This window comes from Falco peregrinus, chromosome 1, assembly GCF_023634155.1.
Source record: "Falco peregrinus isolate bFalPer1 chromosome 1, bFalPer1.pri, whole genome shotgun sequence".
NCBI lineage: Eukaryota > Metazoa > Chordata > Aves > Falconiformes > Falconidae > Falco > Falco peregrinus.
In genome coordinates, this window is record NC_073721.1 from 18,754,920 (window position 1) to 18,767,100 (window position 12,181).

The 12,181-nt window shown below is 43.2% G+C and overlaps 1 protein-coding gene across 1 annotated transcript in view; it reads left to right on the top strand.

Moving 5' to 3' along the window:
- The first annotated feature begins 9,153 nt into the window (after positions 1 to 9,153).
- CCAR1 (cell division cycle and apoptosis regulator 1) overlaps positions 9,154 to 12,181 on the top strand; it is a 31,568-nt gene continuing 28,540 nt past the window's right edge. Inside the window, exons 1-2 of the mRNA XM_055807951.1 lie at positions 9,154 to 9,281; positions 10,135 to 10,253. Of these exons, the coding sequence (XP_055663926.1) occupies positions 10,181 to 10,253 (73 nt within the window). The 5' untranslated portion in view covers positions 9,154 to 9,281; positions 10,135 to 10,180. The remainder of the gene's footprint in view (positions 9,282 to 10,134; positions 10,254 to 12,181) is intronic.

Sequence of the window (12,181 nt, forward strand, 5' to 3'; positions counted from 1 at the left end):
TTTCCCAATACAAACCAAAACAAAGTCATGCTGAAGTATGTAAAGACTAAAAATTTAGGCCAGAAGAGCCTGTAACGTACAACTTACAGCAATGTTAGTGCCCTGCGTCATAATACAGCATATAATGCTACATGTACGTCCCATTTAAAACCGTTACGTGGCTAGAAGTTTTAGACAAGGAATTTAAAAATTACTCATTCTAGAGCTAGAAGTAGACTAGTACTGCAGTGTTTCTGAGGGTGCTGAGAACCTAACAAAGATGTTCTGGCAATAGCAAGGAGTTAATTTTAATAAAAATACTAGTCTTCAGATTCTGTATGTTTACATCATTTACCCTATAGTTGGTAAAACATCTTGTTAAAGGAGGAGTAAAAAAATAATTGCTAATACAGGTATTTTCATTTTATGAGCCATTTTCCCTGCAGAAATTTTGCTCGTAACTTTTTAATGTCAATAACCATTTTTACGTGTGGAAAAATACTTATGAATTAACTCAGCCCTACAGGACTACAGTGGGTTCACCCAAGTCAGCAGGATTTCTGCACTGGAAAGGGATGGGCATAAATCTGGTCTCTGTTATCATCTGCCTCTGCTTCATGCAGGACTGACCCATCCCAGGCAGAGCTGTACAGCAAGAGAAGCTGCCAGAAAATTCTGAACTTCATGATCTGACTAAAAAGGACAAACCAGTTTATGAACACGTCTACACAGCGTCTTTTTTCCTACCACTCTGTCTGGCAGAGCAATGGTATAGGAATAGTTTACTGTGGCTTTTAATTCCCATCCAGTGGAAACAGACCACGTTTCATTTGCTTCAAATCAGAGGGTATGGGGTTTTACTTCTCAAGACAAAACAGACCTCAGCACTAGTCTGCTTTACTGTGTGACATTTTAGTGCAGAACAACAGTACCAGGCAGAATTCCTGTTGTTTAGATCTGAAGAAAAGGAGCAATACAATTCTGAATGTTCCTGTTTGCTTCCTTACCTTCTCCAGTAAGTGCAGTAGAAGAAGCTGATGTTAGAATAATCTTCCAGATAACTGGAATCTCCTAGAGGGCTGAAAACCACTGCTGTCCTCAGGCTTCAGTAATTCCCTAGAAATAAACTACATTATGTGATATGGTGCATCTAGTTCCTGGGAGCTGGATGCTGTAATCCAACAGGAAGCCTTTACCCTCCTATGTAATCTGCTGCTCTTTTAGAGGACAGTCATTACTGGGGTTTTATAGCAACATCTCCCAGCTTGACCCAGGCCTCCTCCAAACTGTACTATCAAATCTTTCAATAGAGCTATGCATCCCATGGTTTGATACTACAGTATGTAACCTATGGCACAGGTGTCTAAGAAGGCATGTGGATTCTGAATGGTGCTTAAAAAGACTTTTGAGCAGACCCAAGAACATCATTAGAGACATTAATGAGGAACGTTTTCCAGCTCCCTTTCACGTACTGCCATCCAACTGCATATTGCCTCCCCTGGCATTCCCACCAGGTAGTGTGTTCCCAGTCAGAGCTACACTTCTTCAAAGATGGAGCATATTACACACAGAGATTTTAGAACACAGCTTCACTTGTAGCTTGTGGGAACAAAACTAAACCAAATTTACCTACTCTGGCATCCCTGAATGGTTTCCAAATGTGAGTTTGTCTTGTAGAGTTCAACACCTGGAGGTGGCTTCAGTGCTTTCTCATATGTTGGATTTCTTATATAGACCACACAGGTAATAAATATTGATGTAACACAGTTGGTTGCTTTTACATTCTTAAGATGTTATGGCCTTAAATTACAATACTTTGGTATTAACTGTTAACAATAAACTGCAGGAAAAACTTTTTTGCTAGTGCTACAGTTAGTTTCCTGCAGTACTCTAATACCACAGAACAGCAGGGCTTGCTCTTGAATGCTACTAATGCCGATTCCTGTTGTTAAATATTATAATATTAGTTTACATCTTCAAAAGGGTTATTCATCAGAATATTGGACCTTGGGTGAATTTTCTACATCAGAATGAGCATCATATTCAAATGTAATTTAAACACCTGCAAGCTAGTGCTTCAGTTAGTAGTGTTTTGGTTCAAGAAATGGCCTAGATAGTGTGCAATAAAACAATTACTAGCAGTACCCATCTGTGTTTTTAATCGAAGACACACTAGAGAAATATTTTTTACATGTGGAAATTTAAACCCACCTGTTTCAATAACCATTGGCTGGAGTACAACTCTTAAGACGGGCTTCTAATTCCCTGTCCAGTCTGCTTACTTCTGGATACTCTTCCTTTTATGATACACATCACTTATACAAAATTCTTGGCAGTTGATTTCTTGAAAATGTCAAAGTCTTTTTACACGGGGCCAAAAATTACTTAAAATCCCCACTATACCATGTGTACATCTCCATTCATTCATAACGAGGTAACTCTCTTCTGCTGTTGGATTCTGAAGTAGTCCTGAATTGCTGCCGGAGGCATCATGACTTAGCCTTATTTTTCAACTCAGAACAGTAAAACTTTTGCCTTCTGTGGTGTAAGAAGTCAGCAGTTCAGTTTCTTGTGACTGCTTTGTTTTACATGTAGATTTCTGTTTCTGCACAGTGATGATCCAGCTCCCTTCACTTCAGGAATCCCCTCAGGGAAATGAACTACCAATCCTGTGCTTCATCAAGCAAATACCTCTGTGGTAGACCCTATCTCACTGCCACAACAGCAGAAAGCCTTGTCAGGATTCATCTGGGTTACGGCTGCTACAAATTTTAAGGGTGAAATTCGTTGGGCTGTTGCAAATTATCTTGTTCTGTGATGACTGTAAGAAGCTGTAAGTGCCTAGGTGTGACACTGCTTAGCAACCCTCCTCAGGCTGTAGCTCTTGTGAGATCTGACAAGCTTAGTCCAAAAGAGAAAAAACCGCTTTACTGTAGAGTGCTCACCAGCAAGCCTTTCAAGTGCCAGAGGCTCTGGATCACCCCACACACTACAGGCAAGTATTCCCTTTATACGTAATATCTACTGCATTTGAGCAAAGCAGAGTAGAAATTAAAGCTTTAGTCATTCTCCTTTGCTGTCTCCCACTGAAGGAGACATTACTTGGGGCTGTCATTGCATGTAGAAGTTCTCTAGATGTTCCCGGCTCCTGCAAATCACACCCCATGTGTTCCACAGCAAGTTAAATCTCTGAATCTCTATGCTCAGCTGTACTGGTCTGGGAATTATGCCTGTCCATCCTTCAGATCAGAGGCTGGTGCTCTGCTATGAGAAGAAGCTAAATACTGCAGGCAGCAGTGGAAGGGAAACAAGTTTTCAGCTCTCAGATCTGCTTTTCAGGCAACAGAGCTAAGATTGTAAAGGTGGTCAGGATTTTTCTTCTAATTGCTCTTTGTTATTGCCTGCCTATAGAAGCGCATTAACTCAGTCTTTCACATAGCTTGATTACCCCAAGATTATAAGGAGATAGATGAGAAATGCTTTCTCATATACACAATCAAATCTGATACACCTAGAAAAACAGGGCCTTCCTAAAGGCACTAAGGACTTTCCTAAAGCACTCTAATATAAGTCAGATTGGGTAAGAAGAAAGGAATCCTTAAAACCTATGCCTTCGTGCAGGGCAGCTATTCCTGTGCTCCCTGATCAACATGAATTATGCCTCTTTTTTTCTTCCATGAGTCAAATATGATAGCTTTCCCTAGCCCCAGACAGGAAGCCTCCACATTAAACTAATACCATAATATTTTCTCCTTCAACCAACATTAGAGACAAGACTTAGGTAAGTACTTCTGATTTAAAATTAAATGTTTAAGTAAAACAAAAATTCATAAACTTTGAGACCAAATCTGTCTGATTTTAGTTAAGAATTACCTTACTCTTAAAAGATGGTTAGTTTCCAAAAAATTTCTCCCTTTGGCAAGAAATAAGTTTCTCTGAATTTTCAGCATTAACTATGATAATCCAAAACAATTTTCAAAAGGGCTTCCTTCTAATACACCTTTTTAATTATAAAAATGTGTTTTTTCGAATTTTGAAGTGTCAAACAGGACAATTCAGAAGACAAAATATTTCACACTTGGTTAGGAAAAAATGTTTAGTTGCTTATATAAAATTACTGTGCCCAAGCAGCAGTTCAACTGAATGAAAGCAAAGCTTTCATGGGATTGGCAGAAGAATAGCTGTAAACAACACAGACCCTGCAGGCCCCTGCACAGGGATCCAAGCTCTGAACTGAAATAGAAATGTATTCAGTAGAGTCCTCACTAGTGGTAAGTTGCCCCATTACCAGGGCACCAAGACGCTATTTAGGTTACATTTCATCTTGGCAGCAGTGACAATCTGTTCACTCTTCTATTTACCTCAGAATATCCTCTAAGTGTTATTAGCAGAAATTTGCTAAGAGCTTCCTTGTGTTATTTTTACAGATATATGCCTCTCTCTTGAATCTAGTCTGTGTTCCAAAATCTTTAGCTGGAGATCGTTATGTATCACTTAAGCTGCTTTCCCCCCGACCCCAATGTAACCACAGAGGCTACGGAAGGATTTATGCCATAACTGCAGCCAACAACTACAGTTCAGGTAACAGCAAGACCACATTTAATAGCATGCATCTCCTCTGCACTGCCACTACCTGCACTACAGCAGCCCTGTAAGAAAAGACTTTCATCACTTCCATCATAAGAGCCTTCTCCTTTCCAGTCCAGCTGTCACTGTGGGCAGCACTGTCCTATTAACAGACTAATTTTTCTACATGATTTTTAAACTAATGTCAAATATTTTTCTAAAAATGGTAGTTTCTCTAAATATTTTAATTTGTTCCAAATTAACTTCAACTTTGGGCATGGCTATATTAGGGTGGATGTTGCTTCAGTTTTCTGTTAGAACCTCTTTGGAACTCAGCCAGCCTTGTTATATATACATCCCTTGTCATATCCCCTTTAGCCATCACACTGACAATCAAAAACCTTTTTGTGAAATATATTGGGATGTGCTTCCAAATTGTATCATACATGACGCAGCTGTGGTGTATATTAATCGTATCACACACAATGCAGCTGTGGAGTATGAGAAATCTGTTCTACCTTTAAATCATTCTGTAAACCCTTGAAGACCTTTACAGCTTAGATAATTAATTCTTGGTACTTTTGATGGAGTTCACTGGGGTTCCTCTGTGAAAGTATGCCTTAGCCCCTCTGCACTACCATCTTCAGCACCAGGAGTAGTGCCAGATACTCAACTAAGGCTAAAGTACAGCTATGAACACCTACCAACCTTAATAAAGAGGGGTTTTTTTTGCCTGGGAAAGCATTCATTCCATTCATTTCTAAATTCAGTGCAAATAAACATTGTACTACTTACTGGGATCACAGTGGGATTAAATGCTGTATTCTATCTGTATAAACTGCAGTAAAATGCAGAAACCCTTATTCTCGAGTTACGAGATGTGAGTGGCATGAATGAGAGGTAGTAAAATGAGCTGTATCAAGACCAATCCCTTAATAATCTCACTGAGTCAAACCTCTGCATGTAATCCCAGTGCAAACAGCTGTTCAATGCTCTGTAAAATATTCTAGGACTCAGCCCTCTACAACATAGGGTCAAACTTGAATTTAGGAAGGACCAACCTCCTGTCAAATACACCTAACTATTTCCTTAAACTTAAATTACAAATACAAGAGCATCCAATCTCACAAACATACACAACAGAGTAGAGATGCAACAGAAATTCAGTATTTAGGGGATGTACAGACTTTACTGCCCTTTCTCTGTACTGTAAGACTGCAATTTTTTAACTCGGGACAGTAAATGTTTGTAGATTTTGATCAGAACAAGCCATTCACTAGAAGTCCTTACATAAAAATTCTAGAAATGGGACCTTTTTCAGACTAGGGTCTCCAACTCCTTTTGCAACATCAATAAATGCTAACAACTTTCATGAAGAGGCAAGACTCTTCTCTGAGCTCTCTGAAAGCATGATCTTTATTTATTTGACTGAATCACTACCAATTCCCTTACCTAACTTCACCAGTTCATATATTGCACGTGATGTTTATGTACCACAGAACACCCCAGATTGGAGGGGACCTCAAAAGATCATCTGGTCCAGATCCCTCTGCAGAACCTGCCTGGCCTCAGGCAGATCAACACTCCCCCCCAGCTTGGTGACATCTGCAAACTTACTGAGGGTGCACTCAATCCCCTTGTCCGGATCATCAATAAAGTTACCAAACAGGACTTGTTTCACTTTATTTCAAAAACAGGACTTCTACTTTTCCAAGGCTGTAAGGTAGAACATATTTCTAAAGGCAACAACAAATGTGATTTTCAGCTGATATGCAGTCGTTCCTTTTAAGATTGCAAAACCCCTGCAGCAAACACTTTTGCTTCATGGTTAAGTTCATGATACAGTTCGTGTTACAAGACACCTTAGAAGCACTCTGAAGACAGTAAAGACTTGTTTAAGTACAAATGTGATTATTTTTCTGCTTCTCTGACATCTTGGAGATCTGAAGTTGGAATAATTAGTCAGGTTCACTAAGGACAAATGTGTTTGTATCTCTGAAATGAGTTACAGTATTTTAGTTTTTTTCCTTCTCAGCTGAAGGCGAGATACTGCACCAACCAACAAATATAATGTGGTAAATGTTGATATATATCAACATCACTGCAGGTCCAAAATTCATACTATATGCAGAAACAGTACGATATCATATTCCTTGAGCTAATGGCGAAACTCCTCTATCTCAATGCAAACCATACACAGCTTTTTAAACACCCAGCATGCTCATCAGTGACCTGTGATACCCACTTCTCAATCTGTACTCCACCTACACCCAATATGAAGATCAGCATGCTTCTACTTGCTACTTCAGTGTTTATGCTTTTGGTATATTAGCTGTTGCTTCTAGAGTGCTAAATCAGTAATGCTGGGTGCTGTTGTAGTCGAAAATGTATTTATCTCTATGATTAAGTGGTGTACAAAGAGGTGGTGTTTCTGAGAGCTCTTTCAGTCACAGATGCTGAAAAAACAAATCAGAAAGCTGTCAGTTTTAAACTTTTTTAAATAACAGTATCTCATCAAGTACCAGATGAGCCTATATTCAAAGGGGATATATACATGTTTTCATTCCAGAAAAACTCTGGTTAGTAAAGAGCACTGAACTCCACTGTGGAAAGTGCCACAGATGAACCTCGTGGCTCTCCTGAGCAAAGGTAGGCAGCTGAGTACTAAAGGCCAGAGATCCAAAGCATTAACTATGTGCACTATGAGATTTTACTACTGTGTAGCATTTCCTGATACCAAAGGTCTTTTGTGGATTTTTTTCATTCATCTTTATTAAATGTACTGACTGTGCCAAAATACTTATGTTCTATGACTCTAAGCTCTAAGAGTTATAATTTCTCTCCACACATACCAGTACCTCCCAGCTTAAATTCTTAACTCCCATAAACACCAAGACGGCTGGAAGCAGCATACCCTTTACGTTTTTTGCCTTCTAATTTGTATCTTTTTCTCAATTTGCCTGATTAAGGTAACTTGTAGAAATCTTGTAGCTTTTGGACTTCTGCCCCTTCATCAATTTTGGATTAAATTGTCCAACGTATCTGAAAGACACTTAAGAGCACCTACTTTTAAAAGTCTAGAAGTGCTCACATTTTTTCACTGTGATTTCCATTGTAACTGTTCATCACAACAACATGGTTTACCTTGAGAAGAGGATACAAAGACCTAAAGAATTCAAAAGTCATCAGTGTACTATACACAACAGCAGCAAAATGTGCCAGCTAATGGTACCAATATGTATGTGGAAAGGAGAAAGTACATGAAATAATATTCTACGTGAGGTACAGGAAATCAGGCCTGTGGTTTCCCATGAGGTTCTAAGACTTTGAGAGCATTGCTAAAAATTATGCATCTTAGGATAAAATGGCCTTGGGCCAAAAGACCCAGGAATAGAGCTACTTCATCAAAGTATGACATTTGCCAACAATTTCTCCTTTAATTTGTAGTGTGGGAGAGAGCCCTGTTACCTTATTAGTCTCAAATCTTATTTCCAGGTTAAAGAGCACAGATTCTGCTTCAGTCAACTGACTGAGCTGGACAGAGGTACACCAGGAAAAGAAGTGCATAGGGCGTGAAATGTGTAGCCTAAATTTAAAGCATGAAAATTAAGACATATGCTCATCAATGTCAAACATCTAAACCCTGTAATTTGCAATATACATCAAAGAGCTAAGGCAGATCAGCTTTTGTTTATTATTGAGTACCAAATGCTGACAGAAAATCACCTTCACTGGTGGTCTCTTGTTTCTTTCTCTAACTGCCCCCCTACAACAGAATCCAGCCCACTGCAGATGAGTTTAATGTTGTTGCTCTCAAGATTTTATTCCATTGCTTTGTTTTTAATGACAACAAATAAAACACTCCAAAGTCCCATTTTCATTTACAAAGTGTGTCTTGTTGACTTTGTTTTCAAATGTTAAGGAAGAGCCCATATGCATATTTAACCTGGAGCAAATTTGTGTAAAAAACTATTTAAGGGATGGAAGGGCTCAATTATAACATCATCAAAAGCGGGATCCGAAATTACTGTTGCACATGAACTACTGAACTACTTACTGCAATGATTCCTGGCTGCAATTTCTGTTTCAAAGCATCTTAAGTGCTTTGATGAGTCCCTCTGGCGAGTCTGCTCTCCCTTCACCTCAGATGATCCTGTTACTCCCCCCCACATAACAGCCTGAACGCTTGTGCGCATAATGTCAGCTCTCAGGGGCTCACGCGTGGCTCTGCTTCGGGCCGAGGGCTGCCTATTTCCTACGGCAGCAGAGCACCCATTAGGTACCCTGAGAAGTGTCTCCGCAGCCGCCTAGACAGATGCCACCCGGCAGTCGCTTGTAGGGCGGGGGGAAGGCCGAGCGGCGCGCCTACGGCGGCCAGAGGGGACCAAAGGGGGACCCCGCCGCGGCCACAACAGCTAGGCCCCGCTGCAAGATGGCGGCCCGACCGCCCCGCCCTGCGTCCGCCTGTCTCGGCCAAGATGGCGCCGGGGCCCCTCCCCTCGCCTAACGGCCTCTCCGCACGCGGCAGGCCGGGCGCGCGCCCAACTGCCAGCCGGCCCCGCCCCGCGCCTGCGCGCTCGGGCCGGCCGGCGCCGTGCGGTGGCGGCGCGGGACGTAAGCAGTGTGCGCCGCGGCCTGCCGCCCTGCGCGGGGGTGGGCGCGCCTGCGCACTGGGGGCGCGCTCGGTGCGGGAGGCTCCGAGGGGCTGGCGATGGCTCCGGCGAGGCGCCGCTCAGGTACCGGCGGCGGCAGCACAAGGCTCCCGGGCGGGGCGCGGAGGGCCCGGCCGCTTCCCCGGGGCAGGTCCCGGTGGCGCTTGGGGTGGGGGGGGAGCGCGGCGGACGCGGGCCCGCGCTCAGGCCCGCATTGTTGGCCGGGGGCGGCGGGAAGAGGAGGAGGAGGAGGAGGGGCGGGCGACGGCGGCGGCCTCGGCGCGGCGGGGGGTGGGGAGGCGCCTGCTTCCCGCCCGCCCGTGCCGCCGCCGGGCCGGCCTGCCCCGGGCCTCGCTGCCGTGCCGTGCCCCAGCTGCTGGGCGGCGCGGCCCGGTTAGCGGCGGGTATCTCGGATTGTGCGCGCAAAGAAAAAAAACCCAACAACTAAGAAAAAAAGGGGTGTGTGTGTGCAGGGCCGGCGGTGCTGGGGGTCAAAGCGGTGTCCAGGAGCGGTGGCTGCGGAGCGGGCGGCGGGCGGGGGCTGAGCCGGGGCCGGCGGCGTGCGGGGCCCCAAGCAGCAGCGCTCGCCAGCGGCGGCGTGGCCGCGGCCTCGGGAAGGAGCAACAATGAAAGGCAAAAGCTCTTCGTCCCGCAGAGCCGCCTTCCCCTTAGCCTGCCTTGGGACCTGGAAGAAATTCCGGAGTTCGATCAGCGCGACCCCATTGTTAGGAAGGGGGGGGGGAGCTGGTGCCTTTAGGAAAACACATTAACTTGTCCTGCAACTTTCTGTGTTTCCCGCTTGGGATGCGTGTTGCCCACCAGGTTTAGCAGCGTAAAGATAATCCTTCAATACTTACTTTTTTTTTTTTTTAACCCAGAATTAAAATAGTCTAATGGTATATCTTTCAAAGATTGTAGCTGCGCTTTATTTTAATAGATTGCAGTTATAGAAGATAGACACCCAGGAGATTTTGCCTTTCGCCATGGCTCAGTTTGGAGGACAGAAGAATCCCCCTTGGGCTACTCAGTTTACAGCCACTGCAGTATCTCAGCCAGGTCAGTTTACATATCACTTGATGTTTGAACCCTGACATCTAGTAGATTTGGAGATTCCATAGTTGGGTATGTAGTTAAGAGTGGCACCATACTAACTTACTTAAATTCTGTTTAAATGGTTTAAATTAGGAGTTTTTCACACAACAGAGACCTTAAACATCATTGCCTAATACTAGCTGTTGGGTTGTGGGGTTTGTGTTTTGTTTTACTTGGTTTTGTTGGGGGTTTTTTTTTAGGGGCAATAAGTAAAACCCCAGGTGAATTTTTATTGATTCTCTTGGTCAGTAAACAACATATCAAGTTACTCCTATCCAAAGATGTGCAAATCAAATTACCTTTTATCAAATTGTGTTGCTCTAGATTAAATAATAACAGCACTAGTAAGGCATTACAGATTTTTTAAATGCTGCCCGAGTTTCTTTCCCAGGGCAGCCTGAATCAATGTTTACAAAGTATTTTGTCCGTATTAATATATTGGACATACTTCACATAATGCACAGGTCTCTGGAATTTGTTGCTTGGGTGGAGAGGGGGTATATATGTATTTTTTTAATGCCAAGTTAGAACTCAAGGATCCCTATAACCAAAGCCCTCATAATGATAGAGGGTTTCCTTTGATTTAGATAAGAAGCCTTTAATTTCAGGCTTGTGTATTTGAAAACCTAGCTGGCTAGATTTTCATGTTCCACATTGGTTTATAGCATAAAAGATTTGAGCCAAGAATGTGAAGCTTCCTGCACGGTGAATCTTGGTGCTTGCATTTCGGGTTCTGGGATGCCTTTTTTCTCTCCTTGAATACAAAGTGTTTCCTAAATATTCTAGTTTCATTGTCTGATGTGAAAAGGCTTCAATAAAGCTGTGGTACTTTGAGAATTCAGGATGTCAGAAGGTGAGCACAGGCAGTAACCTTGTTGAAGAAATGTCTTTCCAAAGAGTTGTATGTTTTTTGCAGTTGTCCTTCGCATCTTGTTCTAGTTTGTTTTGAAGTTGAATGTCATACAGCCTTTGTCAGTGCTTTTATGTCTGGGAGTTTAGCAAAAGTTAGGAATGTCTGCCATTCTTCGGAGGTGTGTGTCTGAGGCAGGGAAGAGAACAGATCTTTCTTCTGACTCAGTTTTCTTTCCCAAAATTACTCCTCCATCTCCAGTTTTTCCTTTGGGTGCTGGTCCAATCTGAGTGTATCTTCAGGGAACTGCCACACCACCTGCCACGTGTTTCACAGTACTCTGTCGCGGTGTGCCTTTTCCTTTTCCTCCATGCCCATTCAGTCCCACTTTCTAGCTGAACTGTTGCTGTACCTAACCAGCTGCCTGCAAGCGGTTTTTCACCGTTTCCCTGAACAGCTCACACTTCCCTTATCTAAATGGCACTACTCTCCTTTTGTAAGAAACTGTTTAACAGCTGGAAAGGGTCGGTATTGGGAACATGGAAGAGGGAAACTTTGCTTTTGGTTCTTGTGTCTGACTGGGTGATACCGAGTGATCAAAGGATGGCAGCATCTGGGCGGGACTAGTCTTGATACGTTGGTTGGTGTGATAGCTAATGCATCAGAAATGCTGGTGGAAGACTTGAGGGTCAGCTCCATGTTGTTTCAGAGGGAAGGCTGCAGAAAACCTGTGGAAGGGGAGGAGCTGGCAGCCATCTTAGACCTTGCTGAGCTGGGACCAGAAGGGGGCCCTGGAGAAGAGGGGAATGGAGCAAGGGACTAGAAGCACACACCAGCTTACCCATTTTCTTATTCCTAGGACTGCTTGTGGTCAGCCCGCTTCTGGGCCTCCTTAAATGAAGTGCAAAATTTAATTGGGATAGGGCTGGTCAGCATCAGTTGCTGTGATAGATTTTTCACCTGCTCATTGAGGACAGGATCTCCAGGGATTTTTAGCTCTTCATCTAATTCAGGAACACCTGACTCAAACGTGAGAGCCCTT